The sequence below is a fragment of the Telopea speciosissima genome, chromosome 6 (genome assembly GCF_018873765.1).
Source record: "Telopea speciosissima isolate NSW1024214 ecotype Mountain lineage chromosome 6, Tspe_v1, whole genome shotgun sequence".
In the NCBI taxonomy this organism is placed as follows: Eukaryota; Viridiplantae; Streptophyta; class Magnoliopsida; order Proteales; family Proteaceae; genus Telopea; species Telopea speciosissima.
Genome location: NC_057921.1, coordinates 95,677 through 114,610, shown reverse-complemented (window position 1 = coordinate 114,610; position 18,934 = coordinate 95,677). Strand labels below are relative to the sequence as shown.

Sequence of the window (18,934 nt, the reverse complement as noted above, 5' to 3'; positions counted from 1 at the left end):
ACCCGTGTCCTTGATGGTCGTTCCCCCGTTGATCTCCTCCAGGGTTCCTCCTCCTTTGTGGTTCCCCCCCCCAAAGTTTTTGGTTGTGTTTGCTATGTTCGCAATCATCATCCTCTTGGGAAATTTGATCCGCGAAGCATTCGGTGTATTTTTCCGGGCTATTCTGCGACCCAGAAAGGATACAAGTGTTACCATCCACCTTCATGTCGTACTTTTGTCTCCATGGATTTTGTCTTCCATAAGTCCTTGTCATATTATTCCCAGACACCTCTTCAGGGGGAGCAGGATCAAGGTTTTGAAGATGTGTCTGCTATTCTTCCGGCTTCTATTCAGGGGGAGCCCTTTGTAACTTCAGCTCCTACAATGGTATATACCCGGGAGCGCACGGGACAAGTTTAGTCTACCACCACCACCATACCACCTACACAATCGTCTGCACTTGATCCAGATCCAGACCCTGCTACATCATCTGGTAAGGATCCTTCCCTTGACTTACCTATCGCTGTTCGTAAAGGCGTTAGGTCATGCACCCAACACCCCATCTCCAATGTGGTTTCCTATGATGCTTTAACTCCTTCCTATCGTGGATTTGTTTCTTCTCTTACCTCTGTTTCTATTCCTCAGAAATGGCAGGAGGCAATTGCAGATCCAAAGTGGAAAGCAGCCATGATGGAAAAAATGACGGCCTTACTTAAATTGAGACATGGGAGCTAGTTGTTCTTCTTTCGGGTAAGAAACCAGTCGGGTGCAAATGGGTATTTGTTGTCAAGCAGAAGCCAGATGGAACAGTGGATAGATATAAAGCCAGGCTTGTGGCCAGAGGCTTCACTCAAACTTATGGGATCGATTATCAGGAGACATTTGCCCCTGTTGCGAAGTTGAACACTGTCCGGGTCTTACTGTCTAGTGCTGTCAACTTTGGCTGGGACCTACAGCAGTTGGATGTAAAAAATGCATTTCTACATGGGGAGTTGGAAGAGGAGGTTTATATGGATGTTCCTCTGGGTTTTTCCTCTGACAAGACCCATAGGAAAGCTTGTAGGCTCAAACGGGCACTCTATGGGTTGAAGCAATCTCTACGGGCATGGTTTGGTAGGTTTCATAAAGCCATGGTCTCCTGTGGATACAAACAGAGTAATGCTGATCACACTCTGTTCATCAAGCGAAAGGGAGAAAAGGTCACTCTTCTCATAGTTTATGTTGATGACATAGTTGTGACTGGTAATGATACAGATGAAGTTTCTCACCTGAAGGCTTTTTTGGGACGGGAATTTGACATAAAAGATCTAGGACAGCTAAGATATTTTCTTGGGATTGAAGTTGCCCGTTCTCCAAAAGGCATCTTTCTCTCCCAGAGAAAGTATGTTCTAGATTTACTATCAAAGACTGGTTTGCTTGGTTGTCATCCTTGTGACACTCCCTTGGAAGCTACTACCCGTCTGCGAGAGAAGGATGGTGAACCTGTTGATAAGGGCAGATATCAACGTTTGATGGGCAAGCTGATTTATCTCTCCCATACCAGACCAGATATTGCCATTGTTGTGAGTCTTGTGAGCCAATTCATGTATGATCCTTATTCCACTCACATGGCTACTGTTCTTCGTATTCTCCATTACTTGAAGTCAGCTCCAAGAAAGGGGATCCGTTTGTCTCCTCATGACCATCTTCGCATTGAGGCTTACACAGATGCTGACTAGGGTGGTAACCCTGACAGGAAATCTACCTCTGGTTATTGTACTTTTGTTGGAGAAATCTGGTCACATGGCGGAGTAAAAAGTAAAATGTTGTGGCAAGATCTAGTGCTAAAGCTGAATTCCGTGCTATGGCCCAGGGCATATGTGAGTTACTGTGGCTTCAGAGTTTACTCCTTAATATCCATGGTTCTGTTCATCTTCCAATGATGTACTGTTACAACAAAGCAGCAATTAGCATTGCCCACAATCCAGTGCAGCATGACCGTACCAAACATGTGGAGATTGACAGACACTTCATCAAGGAGAAGTTAGAGAGTGGGCAGATTTGTATCCCTTTTGTGAAGTCTGGAGATCAACTGGCTAATGTCTTCACCAAAGGGTTGAGTGGGAAGTTGTTTTATCCTAGTCTAGTCAAGTTGGGCATGTGTGATATCTATGCCCCAACTTGAGGGGGAGTGTTGAGATGTGTTACCCGATATTATAAGGGTATTTTTGGTATTTTATTTATGCTTTATTTATGTACTTTTGAACAAGGATAGAATTGTAATTTGGGCTGTGACACTGTTCACGTGAACAGTGTCGTGAACAGTGTTTCCTTTGTAATCTCTTTTATTATTATTATTATAAATAGAGAGTTTGACTGATCTCATTAATTATTCAAGCCATTCACGAAATTCCTGTTTTGTTAACAGCAACAAATTATGGGGTTTTTGTCTAGGTATGAAGGCTTCTCAGAGCAAATGGTTAACAAGCTCAAAAGCTGCTTCCTGTTGGGTGACAAGACCTTGTCAGCTACAGCTCGGATGGTGGGGTCTGTTACCGGTTTTGCAAGAAAGCCGCTCCCGATCACATACCTGGGCCCCCCTCCACTCTAGAAGGCTTAAAATTTGTTACTTTGATGAGTTGATTGTTCAAATAAGGACCAAGGTGGCTGGCTGGAAAGGAAGACTTTTATCTGCTGGGGGTCGTGTTACTCTCTTGAAGCATGTTCTGGCATCCATCCCTAACCATGTGCTTGCAACCCTGGACCCGCCTAAGGTAATCTTGGGTAGGGGTGTCAATTCCAAGCCCGCACCGATAGAACCGATCTCTCCCGACCGGTCACAACCCGGAACCGGCACGACCGAATAATAAACATGCCGGGCTTGGAACCTGACCGATTATTAAACGGTCGTACACAGTGCAAAGGAGGAGCCCGACGGTCTCCCCGACCAACCTGACCGAATGTATTAATATAGTGAAAAGTGTGAAATTTAAGCCGTCGTGACTCGTGACTATGTTCATCTATACTATTAAATGTTGTTATATAATAAATTATATATTCAATGTATCTGACATTCTGCATTTCTGCCCGACAATTCAGCCCCACGACCCCCACCCCATCACTTAACTTCTTAAAATTATCTATTGTATTTGAGAATCCAGACTTCATCTATTTAATAATAATATTTTTATTTTAAATTGCACACACTACGGAGTACAACCTGTCTTCAACTATCTCTTGTATTTGATGTAATCGATTCTCTCACCTTCTCTTCTCTCTTTCTCCTCTTTCCAACTTCACAGAGGTGGTTTCAAATTTTCGACAATATCAACACCACCGTGGTCGTAGCCACTGCAACCACCTCCGTAAGCATAGTGTGAGCGAGAGACGGAGATCTCTCTCCATTCGATGTTTTGATTTCTCACCTCATATTCTTTGAGAATGAATAGTGAAGTTAAAATGTATGCAAGCAAAATCATAACTCCTCTCAGGTACCCTTAACCAATTACCCTTGTTGCCTTACCTCTTTTGTCCCTCTCAATCTCTCTTGATTTTGTATTTCCTGTGTAATCCTAATGGCATCGGTGTTCCATATGAATCCTTGTAGTCTCAAATCTGCCTCTTTCTCCCACAATCAGATTGATATAAAATGATTTTAACCTATCTTTCACCGATTAAAGACCGTTTATGGCCTGAATGCATCAATTAGTAAGAGACCAGTTATTTCCCAATAACCGACCGACCGAAAATTACCATGACCATGCCTGACCATTGAAGGCCCGAATGCATAAACAGTCGGAAACGGTGCATGATTTCAAAAGGGTGGTGCCCGTTTAGGCCCAACCAAAACCGACTGGTTGACACCCCTAGTCTTGGGTAGGATCTATGGCATCTTTGCTAATTTTCTATGGGGAGACTCGGATTGGGGAAGCGTAGACACTGGTTGAGCTGGCAGAAAGTTTGTAGGCCCCTAGCTGAGGGGGGTCTAGGAGTCGGGCTTTTGGAAGATTTCGGTCTCACCTTAAGACTTAAAGGGTTATGGAGAATTCTTGCTGACCATTCACTGTGGAGTGAGTTCTTCAGGGCGAAGTTCTTTAAAAATATTCACTTTGCTCTGGCAGACTCGAGTGGGATAGGTTCAAGGTCTTGGAGGAACGCCCTGACACACAAGGATCTCGTCCTGACCAAGTCAAGGTGGTTGATTGGGTAGGGTGATATCTGTTTCTGGCTGGATAATTGGGTGGGAGTTGGACAGCTGATCGACTTTGTGGATAATGCTCTGACGGTTGATATGTCGTTGCGAGTTAAGGATGCTTTGAAGGAAAATGGCTCATGGAAGCAATCCGTTTTGGACCAGGTTGATTCTGATGTGGTTGGGCATAATGTCGCGACTCTGAAGGTGGTGGTGGGCTTAGAGAAGGATGTCCTGGTATGGACCCCTGCTAGTGATGCTCAGTTCTCTACTAAATCTGCCTGAAATGAGGTGCGGTATAGATCCCCTGAGGTCCCCTTCGCCGGATGGATCTGGAACCAAACCCTGCCTCGAAGATTGGCTTTTTTACTTGCCAGATCCTAAACGGCCGAATTCCCACAGATGAGTCATTGATGGCTGTTGGTATTCCCTGGCATCTAGGTGTAACGGTTGTGGGAGGCCTAGGAGAGAGACAACGGACCATTGTCTTGTTTCAGGAGGTACTGCTACGAAGGTCTAGAACTTCTTCTCAAGCCTCTTTGATGTTAGTGTGATTCCTGCTCAAGAGGCCAGAACCCGAATCCTGTTTTGGCATGAGGCAGCGAGTCCTAAAAGCCTCTGTGCTTTCCTTATTGGCCTTCTTCCTTCCTTTGTTGTCTGCGAGCTGTGGAAGGAAAGGAACAACAGAAGGCACGGGGAGCACAGACGCACAGTGAATACTATTATTGAGGCTATAAAAAATTGGGTGAAAGGTATGCTGGTTTCTCTCAAGGTTGGAGCCTCGGTTTCTCCCAGGGAAGGTTTGATTCTTCAGGTTTCACCTACCAGATGGAGGCGGCCAATCCCAATTTATTGGTGCCCTCCTTTCTTCTCAGTTAAACTGATTGTTGATGGTGCCTGTAGAGGTAACCCGGGCTTAGGAGGGGGTGGAGGGGTCATCAAGGAAAAGGAAGGGGTTGTTTTGGCAGCCTTTTCTAGCTTCTATGGCGAGTGCACCAATACTGTTGCTGAACTACAGCCGTTGACAAACGGATTGAAGTTGTGTTATGAGTTGGGCCTGACTGATTTTGTGGTGAATTCATATTCCTCCACCATTATCAGGATGTCTCAATGTGGAAGATGCAGCTTGTGGCGAGGATGGTACTGATTCCAAGAATCCATGGCCCTCATTCATTCCTCTCGGCCTCACTTGGCTTTTGCCTACAGAGAAAGTAATAGGGCAGCGGATTGGCTTGCCAACCTAGCTTGTGATACTTCTGCCTCCATTGTTTTCCATACGGGCAGTCAGCCAACCAGGGGACTTCCAGCGTATTCTTCGAGAAGACAGGACTGGGTTATCAATTCTCAGAGCTTAAAGGGTAGATTTTCATGATTGTGTTGGTTTGGGGTTGCTCTAGTTATAGAGGTTATCCTCCCTGGGATGGGGTAAGGCTGGACGTCCCCCCCCCCCTCATATTCTTTTTCCACGGTTTGTCATTAATAAAATCATAGGGGCCGGCCCAGGTTCCAGTTAATATTCGAGTTTAAAAAAATATTTTAAAAGGGAACTTTCCTTCAAGCTTTAAAGGAATAAGTCGGTCACACAACACTATAAACGCACCTCTCCACTTCATCCATCCCACTTTATCTCTCTGAGAGACATCATCCTCTATGTCACCTTCTTTACTTAGGATTGACCCCAGATATCTAAAATAGTCACTTTGTAGTATCTCTCTATCCTCAATTCGCACCATATCAGTATCCATCATGGTGTGGCTAAAATTACACAACATATACTCCGTCTTTGTTCTACTAATCTTAAATCCTCTTGTTTCCAAGGTTGACTGCCAAAGCTCTAACTTAGAGTTAATCCTTTATTTAGTCTCATCCACCAGAACGATATCCTCAACGAAGAGCATACACCATGGGATCTCATCTTGAATGTTCTTCGTTAGATCGTCCATGATAAGTGCAAATAGATATGGGCTTAAGGCTGATCCCTGGTGTAACCCAATCGTAATTGGGAATTCCCTTCCCTGGACTCCCACAGATCTCACACTAGTCACCACGCCCTCATACATATCTTTAATAACATCCACATATTTGCTAGAAACTCCTCTCCTCACTAGGACATGCTGGATTAAATCTCTAGGGACTCGGTCATAAGCTTTTTCCAAGTCAATAAAGACCATATGGAGATCCTTCCTTCTTTTTCTATATCTTTACATGAGCCTCCTCAATAAGTAGATAGCTTCAATCGAGGATCTACCTGCCATAAAGCCTAATTGGTTCACCGAGATATGAGTCTCTCTTCTCAAACGGGCTTCAATAACCTTCTCCCAAAGTTTTATTGTGTAACTCATAAGCTTAATGCTTCTATAGTTGTTTGATTGTTTCAACTTTGGATATCACCTTCATATTTGTAGATCAGGACTACAATGCTTATCCGCCACTCGTCTGGCATCTCCCTTGTGTTCAAAATCCTGTTAAACAAATTGGTTAACCAATAACCCCACAACCTCCAAGGGTTTTCCACATTTCAATTGGAATCTCATTTGGGCCTGGGGTGTTGCTTGCTTTCATCTTTCTTAAGGCTGTTTTAGTTTCCGCCACACTAATCTTTCTTATGTATCTATGACGTGTGGCGTCTGGCTAAAAAATGTAATCGTCCAGGTCATTTCTACTCGACCTCTCTACATTTAGTAGGTCACAAATATACTCATCCCATCTCTTCACAATGTTCTCATCTCTCACCAACACTCTTCCATCAGCACTCCTAATGCACCTCACCTGATCAAAATCTCTAGTATTCCTTTCTTTAATCCCACAGTTCTCAACATCTATTTTGCCAGAGACCTACAACTGATCTCAGTTTGGGGGCATTCTACCCTAAAATCTGTGTTATCCTTAGTTACTATTTCTGAACAGCAAGTTACTAATTACTTTCATCTGCTGTAACTATCAATTCCACCGTTGGATTGCTACCTTCTTTTGGAATAAAAGTACTGTTTCTTTAGCCTTACTCTTGACCCGATTTTAGGTCTAATCCAAACACTATTACTGTGGTAATTAAACCTCCTATATTGCTGTACAACAGTAACCAACAGTCCTACTTGTGGATTGGGAATTTGTTTACTGTTTAGTGAGCATAGCCCCATTATAGAGGATTACATTTGTGCTTGATCTGTATATCTGCCTTTTAGAGGCACTGTAATTAAGTTTCCAAAAACTCAAGGAAACTTTTTTGAGTTTGTAAAGGTTAGGTTGTATGACATAAAATAACTGGGTTTGTGCTTTGTTGTGAGACTGGGAAAACAACAGGTAATTCCCCACTAGGGATAAACGGGATTGTGTACCAATTTGATTAGCACCGGAGAAAGCCAATTACTAGTGGAAAGCCTAGAGTGGTGTAACTCTAAGTAGTGGATGTTTGCTGAGGCTGAACCACTATATATCTTGTGTCTTTTCCATTTCTTTAAGTTACACACGTTTGCATACATCCACCAAAATAGCATTTACTCTTTTCAGTTCCAATTCAACCCCCCTCTTGGGATACATCTTACTATCAACACTTTCTAAGCAGTTCCTAATTGTGGAAGTTACTAAATCTGATACTTCCCAATTCTGGTTGACTTTTTATTGACTTTTTATTCTGGAACCAACTTTCCTAATTCAATCAGGTCTTCAATAGCACTAAGAGTAGCTTAGAGGATTAGAAACATGACTACTGCTTTTCAATTGGCTATTTTTGCATTACTTGCTACTTCATTAATCTTAGTAATTAGTGTACCAGTTGTATTTCCTTCTCCAGAAGGTTGGTCAAGTAACAAAAATGCTGGATTTTCTGGTACATCGTTATGGATTGGATTAGTCTTTCTGGTTGGTATCCTTGATTCTCTCATCTCTTGAACCTATTCGGTATTTCCCGGATCAAAAAATGAAATGACCCTTCCCCCTAATTCCTTGGGGTTGTGAGACACATTCAAATCAATAAAAGTCTTGAAAATAAAAACAATGAAACAAAATTGGAGGGAGTGGTCAAACTTCTTGAATGAAAAAAAAAATGATAAAATTATGATAAAAAGAAAAATGTGTATCTTGGGCTACATCTTACTATCAACACTTTCTATTTTAGCAGTTCCTAACTTTGGAAGTTACTAAATCTGATATTTAACAATTCTGGATGACTTTTTATTCTGGACCCAACTTTCCTAATTCAATCAAGTCTTCAATAGCACTAGATCTAACCGTCAGATAGTCAAACTTTTGGGTTTTGTTCTCCATACCCAATATAACACAACCAGACTTTCATGGCCATCTAAACTGTTTTTATTCTGCTACTGGATTTTATTTAAAAATTCTGATTTGGTTCTTAATCCCAGAGATCCGGATTTACATGAACTTTTCTAACCCTAATCCTTTTGTGATTAGAATTTCCCATCACACGGTCTATCTGTATACAATGTTCAAGAACTCGGTTTCGGAACAGGTTTTGCCCTGGCTAAAAACCAAGTTGGGCCGAGATCTCAGCGAGTTGGGGTAATTTTTTTTTCAACTCGATGGCTGGTTTCGGTGGGTTTTAGACCTATTTTGAGGCTGAAACTTGGTACTCAGCCTATTTTAGGCCATTTAAACATAATGGAACACTCAGATTTTGCAAAAACAAAGTCCAAATAGGAGTTCCACTTCGGAACCTAGGTTGGTAGGCGACGACGTACTAATAGACCCTATTCTACACATAATTTAGTAATTGCATGCAATCAAATCATACAACTAATATAAAACAATTTAAATAAACATTACAAATGTAAAAGTGTACAATACATCAATTTGTTTAACATATTACATCTATCATCCCATGCCATATTGCTGAATCATGGATTCACCCCCATATCTGTGAAACCCACAATAAATTTGAACATTTTGGACCTGTGCAGTTTCAGGTTCTGGTTCAATGCCCATGCTAGCCAACTACCTTGGCCTTAAATGAGTCTGAGGTGTCTAGCGGAAGACAACACATAAGCTTGGCATGCTGGATTGATGGCCTGCAGAGTCCCTCTCTCTGTCTTAGGCCGAGTGCCATGTGAAAATCTTCCCAACCTACCCTCCTGGAGTCAGAGGACCCCGATGGAACCCCGCACCAAAGCTACCTATGTCGGATCTACTAGCTGGACAGCATGTAGAACCTTTCCATCAATTAAACCCTTGTAAGTATGATTTGTTTGTATTTTATAGCGTATCGTACCGACCGATTAGAGTTAGAGGGGTATTTTAGTCAAATTCACTCTGTGGGACCCACGTCCCCAGTGGGAAATCCTGTCCCTAACATTTACCCGTATTCGGATTTCCCATGATGTCATATGACATCACTCTATGGTTAGATTAATACAATAAATACAAAATTCTGGTTAGAAACAATTTTAGGAATTAATTTTAAAACTGATTTTCACTTTAAAAGACCAAACAGCCTTTAATGACTAAACCACTATAAATACAAATCCCATAGCACTATTCACTCATTCCTAATCTAAGAGAACCGATCCAGCCTTAGAGAAATAGAAAAGAGAGAAGAAGAAAGGAAAAAAGAGAAGGAAAGAAGGGAGAAGAAGAACTCACTTTGGGAAATTCGATCTTGGCCTTGGTTTGGAAGCTTGGAAATCTCCATTTGAAGGCTTGGAGCAGAAATTCAAGACCACACCTTCTATGAGTTCTATCTCTGCTGCTGCATATACAGGTTGGCTTCAAACCTTGCTGCTCCCATCTTTTCCTCCCTTAATCCCTTCTCCAACTTCACTCTAATTGCAGCCTAAGCTGCTGGCTGCCATTAAAGCCTCATAATCAAGCTGTGATAATGAAGATTTAGTGTGTTAGGGTCTGATTAGGGTCAGTTTTCACTCAATTACACCTGAAATTCATGGCAGCCTCCTAAATTAAACCCAATTCTGGTTCTATGAACCAGATTATAGAACCCTAACCTTCTAATTTGGGGATAATTAACCAAAATCCCCAATTTGATGTTTAATTTTGAAATTTAACAACCATATAAGCTGACCCACCTTAAATTGGGTCTGAAATATGAAATTGACCCTATGCATGTCAAGATCCATGCACTACAAGAGAAACCCCCAATTCTGCCCTCTGAATCCGGTCCAATATTTTTGGACAGAAATGCCCCTGGACCCTTGGTTAGACCTTAGACTACCTTCTGACCCTAGCACTTGATCTTTTTTAATGTTTTAGGACTGTGTTGGGCTGTATGCTCTGTTCTTGTCTGTATTGCTGGGATCTTTGAAGGGTAACTGACTTAGTCTAGTCTACAACTTCAGGTAAGGGAATTTGAGTTAATTTCTGCGTGTTTGTTATCTTAATTGCTACTTGTTAAGTGTGTCATATCATGCATCATCAATACTATACTGATCATGTAGTTTATTAGCTTTATTTTCTTTGCAATAGACTCCATGTGAAGTAGGTTGTATTGGCATCTTGTATTGCATTGATATTTACTGTTATTGTGAAATTTATTGATGGTGAAGTACTGTACTTTTATAATTCAGCTATCCATACATTTGCCATCATGAATAGATTGCACTGGACTAAGTTGTATATCATCACCTAGTACTACGTCCCTTACCAACAGGGGAAGAGGTGTTGGACAACTCGTGGTACAGCCGAAGGGTATGCTGGGGTACCATTCACTGTCCCATGTTAGCGATCCGCTCCGCTGTGGGAATAAACAGTAGGGTTGGTCATTGGGGGTCTGCAGGTTGGGCTGCCTGGTGACATGCCTGAACTGGTGGGTCCTCACCGTGGTACAATGCTTTCTCTCGGGTGACCGATGGTTAATACCGGGACCGAGGCTAGTATGCTGCCACAGTAGTACTTATACCTCATGAGACTTAGCATCTATGCTAGGAGCATGCTAGATTAGAACATGCATCATGAATTATTGTGTTTGTTTGCATGCATTCCCTTGCTGGGCTCAATTGAGAGCTCACCCCTGTGGATATCCCTATTTTTCAGGTGATTTAATTACTTTTAATGATGGATTTGCGGCGCTGGAGTTTGAAGTGCACGATACTTCGTGCGCATGTGATGATTTCACATTCTTCTGATCTTTGGCCTGACAGTCCAGGCTATCTCCCCACTCTTTTATGCTTATAAATATTTCTGTACAGATATAATATAGTTCTTGTATAGTTTTACCCTGTAGTACCTTTGAGAACTGTATAGTAGTATCAGAAGCTTTATCCTTTATATAAATGAAATATGACATAGACTTCTCTTACTACTGATGTTACCTTTATTATTTAATTGTTTCTGCTACCTCTGATTACTGTATTTGTGAGCAATGATTGTAAATAGGGTACTGCACTTGTGATCCTTGGGGATTGGTTGGATGTCTCTGACATCCCGCCATACTTGGCCCTTATTAACCGGGCCAGGGTGTGACAATATCGTTCCACAAAGTCTTCCAATGTAATAGAGTTGTTGCAGTGTTGCACATAGGTTGCCACACAACTCATATAAGTGTTGTCATCAACATATTTCAAGTTCCCTATCCGAGGGTATAGGCGGTTGCGATGAGGGCCATGAGGCATGGGATCCGCTGCTACTATCATACTGAGGTTATTGAAATACCATCAGCATGTATGGGTGTGCCTGGGTTGGGACTACGAATATGTCCACAAAACCAGACCCAATGCTTTGGGGAAAAAATGGTTCACCTTTCAAAAGTTCTTCAAAATTGAGATGATGAATCACAAATCTTGAACAAATCTTGCACTTTTGTAGCTAAATGATGTCTCCGGCAGGTTCTATGTCGAAATCCAAGTGAAAAATGACAAAGCAACAGCTCACAAGCAAGCAGAAGCAGCTTTCGGTCTAGTTAGCGGCAAGATCTTGCCACTCGGCCGAGATCTGGTATTTTAATATGGTGGTTTGGGTCGAAATCTTGGCCGAATCGAATTCTTGACTCGACTGATATTTCGACCGAGTTGGGGTAAAAATACATTTCGACCTTCATCTCATCTCGCTCTTTTGAAATGGCGAGTTATTAGCGAGATCTCGTGTGTTCTTGTACTATGTTTGTATACTACCATCTAAAGCAGTGAGGACTTTTTAATCAATAAAATTTCTTGACTTATCACCCACAAATAAAAATCCTATCACTAATGAAACTGCACAAAAATTAACTAGAATAATAACATAATGATTCATAATAAGCTGATCAACTTTGTGAACTATCTGTAAGGACAAAATAATCATAAAACATTCGAACAAGAGCTAGGTCTCTTCAGTTTTAGTATGAAATCAGTATTAAAAGAAAATAATGCCACTGTGTCTGCAAGCTCACTTAAGTAGAAGTATAAAATGAACAAATGAAATTGTGCATTGGATCAAAAAAAAACAGGACACAATTAAGTGAATCAGAAAGGCTTCCAATTAGAACAAAATAAATAAACTAGCATTCACCTCAAAATTGGAGGAAACAGTTAATGTTGAAGCCTGACTGTTCTTCAAGGTATCTAAGTCAGAAATGTTGCCAGAAGCCCTCGCAGTTTCCCTAAATTAAAGATGCGTTCTTTTTACAAACTGAATAACTTGTTTATGATAGTTATCAAAACAAAATAAGCATAGTATATTGATGTAACAATCACAACTAGAAAATGAAAAGCTAAATGAACAATACCGGATCTTTAAACCAAACAGCTGAGAGTACATCCCAGTTAACCACCAATAATTCTTTAAGTAATAATGTAATATACACCTAACTGAAACTTTAAGATAAGAGATAACTGAGATATTGTCAACGTTTATAGATCAGCACAGGAAGGAGAAAAAGGGGGCAAGAGGACAAGTGCACATTTCTTGTGCAACAAATATACGGAAGTAAAAAAACATGAAAAATGTTATTGCTCCAGTTGGCATCTTTTAGGAGGAATCTAACCTCAACTCAATCAAACCAATTTAACTCTCAAACACTCTGCAAAAAATTTGAGACAAAGTTCCACCTTAGTATCAGGTAGGGAGTCAGTCGGACACGAAAAATAAGAGAAAATTGAGTTTTTGAATGTATGCTAACCCTGTTTTATATTACTGTTATTTTTCTGGTAACACCTAACTCTCTTTTATATTACTGTGATTCTTCTGGTAAAACTGCAACACTGCCTCGTTTTTCTAATGAAATTCACAATGTTAACTTAGAAGGGGAAAAAAAGATAAAGGGGGAGAAAGAAATTAGTTTTTGGTTATAGAAGGATATCTCTCTTACCTGTGATATCTATGAACCCTATATATGCAGGTGCAGGTATTGGAATCCATAAACATTGGCTGTCAACCTAGAATTCAGGGACTTGGGATATAAACAGATTTTTTTAAGATATTTTTAAATATATATTGATAAATCAAAGCGCTTTTAATAATAAAAGTAAGTGTTACTGAATCATTCAATCGAAAAACAGCAAAACCAAAGCCCCCTCAAGTACAAGAAGTACAAACTGCTATTAGCATCTGTCTACCCATGAGGGTAAGGCATTCCCAAAACGCAATCTAGTACTAACTGCACTTGTATGCCACAAGGTCCACCAACTCACTTTCTGTCTAGGTTACTGATGCAGGTCCAAAGATTTGTGTTCGAAAGAAGCAGCAGCAGCAGCAGCAGTCAAGCAGTCCAAGTAGTATTAGTGTTAGTAGTTGATAGTTTCATACTTAGTTTTATTCTTGATGTAATAGTCATGTGACAACTTAAGTGGTCACATGACCCTTTTATTTAAAAGTCAGTTATTTGTTTTTTTAAGTAGTCATGTAACCTTTTAAGTGGTCACATGACAGAATCAGGTAGGCTAGAATAGGAGTCATGTGACTACTTAAAAGTCACATGATCTTTTATTTTTCTGTTGGATATGTAATAGGAATCAGCTAGGGAAATCTTTTCTTCTCCTAGGTCGAATAGGAGTAAAGGCCTTTGCCCATTATAAATAAAGCCAAATTTGTGGAGGGGTTCACTTTACCCCTCACAATTTGAAAATCTGCTCTAAGCAGCTCTGCAACTTATTCTTCATTGCTGAAGATTGTCTTATGTGTGATCAAGGCTGGTGGGATTGGTGTTTGATCCAATAAACACCTTGCAGTGTGAAGCCCGGGCGGTTCTTTTGAAGCTCTACATTCAAGTTCTAGTTCAAGTTCTGATTGTTCTTCAAGGATTTTCATTCAAGCAAGCTGCTGTCCAAGCACTTCTTCAACAACAGTAAGTTTGAATAATCCCTAACCCTAGCCATTCTTCTAAGGGTGTTAATTTGCAACCAAAACTGTATACCAAAACTGACCGCATAAAACCGTACCAAACCGTACCGTTACAAATTCGGTACGGTACAGTATGAGAAAACGGTATGGTATCGATTTCTAAACTGAAACCGTTCGGTATAATACCGATATCGTACCATATTACCAAATTACATACCGAACATGTGTGAGACTGTGAGGAGCTCTGCTGGAATCGCTACATGAAGGGCACTAGGGCAGTAACCAACAGAGTCGTGTGTTTTTATTTACTCCATCTTCTCATTTCGTCTTCGTGGCCAGAACAGTAACCTATTTTGACCTTCTAAACCCTAACCCTAATTTGACAAAAATCACCTATTTTGACCTACCCGAATTACTGTTAAGATCAGATTCTGGTTATTTGGCTCCTAGTTTGACTATTCGAACCTAGGACTACATTAAGTAGTATCAGAAAGCAATGATATCTGCTAGTTACAAACAGAGTAATGTTGATCATACTCTGTTCACCAAGAAAAATGGCAAGTTAATCATTGTTCTTGTTGTGTATGTCGATGAAGTGACAGTGGTCAGATAGCCTAGTTGAAGACATTCTTGGGCACTGAGTTTGAAATTAAAGATCTGGGAAAGCTAGCTACTTCCTTGGGATTGAGGTTGCACAATCAAATCAAGGTATCTTCCTTTCTCAACAGAAGTATAAACTTGATCTTCTAACCGACACTGGAATGTTAGGGTGCTAACCGACAGATATTCCTTTAAAGGCAAATTTTCACTCATAGTTGTTACGGCGTCTAGGCAACTCAAGGGGGCGGAGAGGCTGCAAAATCAAATCGACACCAGTTAGGCAGCCAAGGCGTCCACCTAAGCAATCAAGGCGCCTGGACGCCTAGGCAATGACTAGGCGACGCCTTGACAACTATGTTTTCACCTCAAGCAGAATGATGATGAACCCATGGACAAAGGGGGATATCAAAGATTGGTTGGAAGATTAATTTCTCTCTCCCACACTAGGCTGGATATTGCATTTGTTGTTAGTATGGTCAGCCAATTGATGCAAGACAATCTAGGACCGGGCCCACACAACTGGTGTACTACATTGGACCGACCCAGACCCAGTTGAACCGGGTCCAGTTTAAGTGTTTGGATCTAGTAGGTAATGTAGTCCTAGGTAGGGGTAATCCCACTAGGAGCCAGGGTAATGGGGTCCCACACAAGGGCTGGCCGATTAGGTAGGGTTCAAAAATCTAGGTCAAAACTAGGGTTAGGGTTGGACAATGGCAATGGGGTTTACGGGGTTTTAATGTGCAGGTCTAGGGTGCTTTTATGGCATATAAATAATACGATTTAGGAAGGTTTTAAAATTCTGCAATTCTGGACAGAATTATGTTGCAGGTTTTGGGTTTTAATGGAGTGAAGGAATGGAGGGGATACAGTGGGAGTTATGAGCCGGGTTTTGGATCGAGTGTAGGGAGAAGTGTGGGGGATGTATGCTGGAAGTTTGGTTTGAAACTGATGGACAGAAGGGGGTGTGGATTAGGTCTAATGAAGGGGGAATGGCTGGACAGATTAGAAGAAGAAAGTTTGAGATCAAATTGCAGATTCAAACTTACTGGATTGCAAAGACAACGGCAGCAGCTTGATAACTTGAAGAAACCTCCCCATCTTCATGATGCAAGGAGTCGCAGGAGTCCACCCACCTTGTACCACCTTGAGATCCACAAGGATGCAAGCATTCAAAGAGCAGCAATAGCAGCAAAGCTAAGAAGCAGAAATTTTGAATATTGAACCGTGGGGGAGCCTCCCACGTTGAGCTTTATTTATAATAATATGGCCAAAGGCCTTACATCAATTCAGTTTAGGAGTAGAGCCTAAACTGATTCCTAATACAAATCAAACTCCTAATTCAGCTCAGGAATAAGAGCCTAAGACTGATTCCTAATACAAATCAACTCCTCCAGCCCTCAATAGAAATCGTGGAGGGGGGACTAACAAATTTAAAAAACACAAATTAAACAATTAAAAGGTGAAAAGACATATTTACCCTTAATAGCTAAGAACTTGAAATAAAAACTAAGTGTGGGAAAGAAAAGGCTCCAACGAAAAAAACAAACAGCAACCATATCATGGCTTCTTCTTCTTCCTAGTGCTTGGACCTGCATCACTAAGCCTTACTCTAATTCTAAATCTGTTAACAGATAGACATCAATGTTGATTAATAAGTATTGCTGAATCCTTCACACCCAATAATAAGATAATCATATTATCATACAATAAAAATGATTTAAAATCAACAGAGACGAAAGTCAAAACTCACCTTTCATTCACAATGTGTAGGATTGGATAAAATGGCCCAGAAAGCATCGCAATAAAGCGCAAGTTAGTTTCTGCTGCTTCAGGAAAGCTGGCAAATTCTGACTGCACAGAGTCGAATACAATGCTCACGATAATTTATAAATAATAAAAAAGGAAGAAATAGAAGACATTTCAAATTTCTCGATGTTTGTTTCCAAACTTAGACTAACACGATCAAAAAAGCATACCTCCAGTTGGGGAAGAAATGTGTGCAACCTCTTTGTCACATCTTGAAGCAACTAAAATTAATGAGAATCAGAAGTCACAGAGATATGGTCTACAAAAAGAAAGAGAAGATTTAGAATAACTATAAAATAATGACATAAACATTACAATCTACCTGAAGATGCATATTATTAGCATCCTGTTTGTGTGAGATAATATGTGGCAACATGTGACTAACAACTGGCTGAAATTCCGGTTCAAGGCCAGTCACAGAAACTCCAATCAGCTGCAAAAGAGGGTAAAATAGAAAAAAATTTAGCACAAAAAATAAACAAACCACAAGTAAATATATTTTGATAAATTTAAAAAAACAAAAACAACAAAAATCAACATATAATCATCTGTTGCAGAGGCAGAAAAGAGTTAGCAACTAAAACAAATCAGCCATGTTTACTAGCCCAGGAAGTAATTAACTTTTTTTGTTCCTTTTTTCTTTTCTCTCTCTTTTTTTGGGGAAAATTACGTCACCAGTCCTGGAGTTTCAAACAATTACGTCTACCAACCCTGGAGTTTCAAAATGACTTCCATAACCCTTAGTACTAACTCTATTAGTTTTGGAAGGAAAAGAAAATTTTGCCCTTTCTTATTTCTTAAAAGAAATAAACCCACTCCACCCCACTCCTGTTACTGTTGCATATCCTGAGTACCTGAAGCAACAAGAGGTGGGACTTTCCAATGCCGTCAACCTTCCACTGCTGCGTCAGCGACCACCTGCTGCTCCGGTGGACGTCCCTTGCTTCATGTTCTTTTCTTCTGATCTCCGTTTTGAAAATTGGAATTCGTGGATCCAGTTTCGACAATGGAGGATTACTCTCTCCCCAAAGGTTCCCTTTTCCTTGGTTTCAATAGTTCCCTTACTTTTTCTTCATTGCCATTCTATTTGTAATCGAATAGAAATGCTACGGTTGATCAGATTGTGTTTTCATCAGCACCTCAATACATTTAAAATTGGGTATTGTTCTTGTTCGATTTTGTTTAATTGTAAATGGTGCAATTACAAGTTTCAAATCCACTGAGACACTGAATGATTGCATGCTTTAGGTCTCTCAAAGAAGCCACTGTTATGGATTCCAATCTTAACATTGTGACTTCTGAGGTTGTTCAGTTTGATTCTGAGCTGCCCCAATACAAGACAAAAGATGGGGTTTATAGAGACCCATCTAGAAATGGCAGAATCGTGTCCTCCACTTTAATGTGGGTGGAAGCTCTCGACATCTTCCTGGAGAAGTTCACGAAATCGAAATTGAATTTTGGAAGGATTGCTGCTGTTTCCGGCAGCCGACACGCAACATGGTAGTGTCTACTGGAAGAACGACAGTTCCTTCAAGTTGGCTTCTTGATCCCAGGAAGACATTACTGGATCAGCTCCATGATGCCTTCTCCACAAAGGAATCGCCAGTTTGGATGGATAAGAGCACCACTGAGCAGTGCAAGGATATAGAGAGCAGCAGCAGCGGTGAACAGAGTGGGAAAGGGGGTGGGGGCGGCTACTTCCCTTTTGTGACGATGGTGTTTCAAACAAATGGGGTTAAAGATGTAAAAGCACCTTCATTAAGGGTATTATGGGCATATAGTTAATATTTGGGCAATGACATCATCACTTAACTGTTCTCAGCTAACGGAAAGGGTACGTTTGTAAGAATCTTCCAAAATAGAGGGAAGGTTTATGAAATAGATGAAACTCCAGGGGAAGTAAACCTAATTTTCCCTTTTTTTTTAGGGGGATGATGGGGATGAGTAACAGGCCTTTAGTGATGAGAAAAAAGATTGGAAGACAGTTTCTATCTATAAATTTCACATAATTCACAAACTGTGTCTCTGTCCATCAAGTAAAAGAATATTAATAATAATAACAATTAGTTATGTATCCTTCTCTCTTCAGTTACTCATCTAGAGGACCACCTGGACCCACAGAATTCGTACTGGACACACGGCAATTAGCCTATCATT

The 18,934-nt window shown here is 40.7% G+C and overlaps 1 protein-coding gene and 1 long non-coding RNA gene across 2 annotated transcripts in view; one reads left to right on the top strand and one right to left on the bottom strand.

The window, feature by feature from the left end:
• LOC122664229 overlaps positions 1-2,012 on the top strand; it is a 32,984-nt gene extending 30,972 nt beyond the window's left edge. Inside the window, exon 3 of the long non-coding RNA XR_006333313.1 lies at positions 1,976-2,012. This is a non-coding gene — a long non-coding RNA (uncharacterized LOC122664229). The remainder of the gene's footprint in view (positions 1-1,975) is intronic.
• Positions 1-18,934, bottom strand: part of LOC122664227 — a 186,459-nt gene that overhangs the window by 130,656 nt on the left and 36,869 nt on the right. Inside the window, exons 6-9 of the mRNA XM_043859956.1 lie at positions 17,100-17,210; positions 16,948-16,998; positions 16,722-16,822; positions 12,602-12,692 (exon numbers count right to left, since the gene is read on the bottom strand). Of these exons, the coding sequence (XP_043715891.1) occupies positions 12,602-12,692; positions 16,722-16,822; positions 16,948-16,998; positions 17,100-17,210 (354 nt within the window). The remainder of the gene's footprint in view (positions 1-12,601; positions 12,693-16,721; positions 16,823-16,947; positions 16,999-17,099; positions 17,211-18,934) is intronic.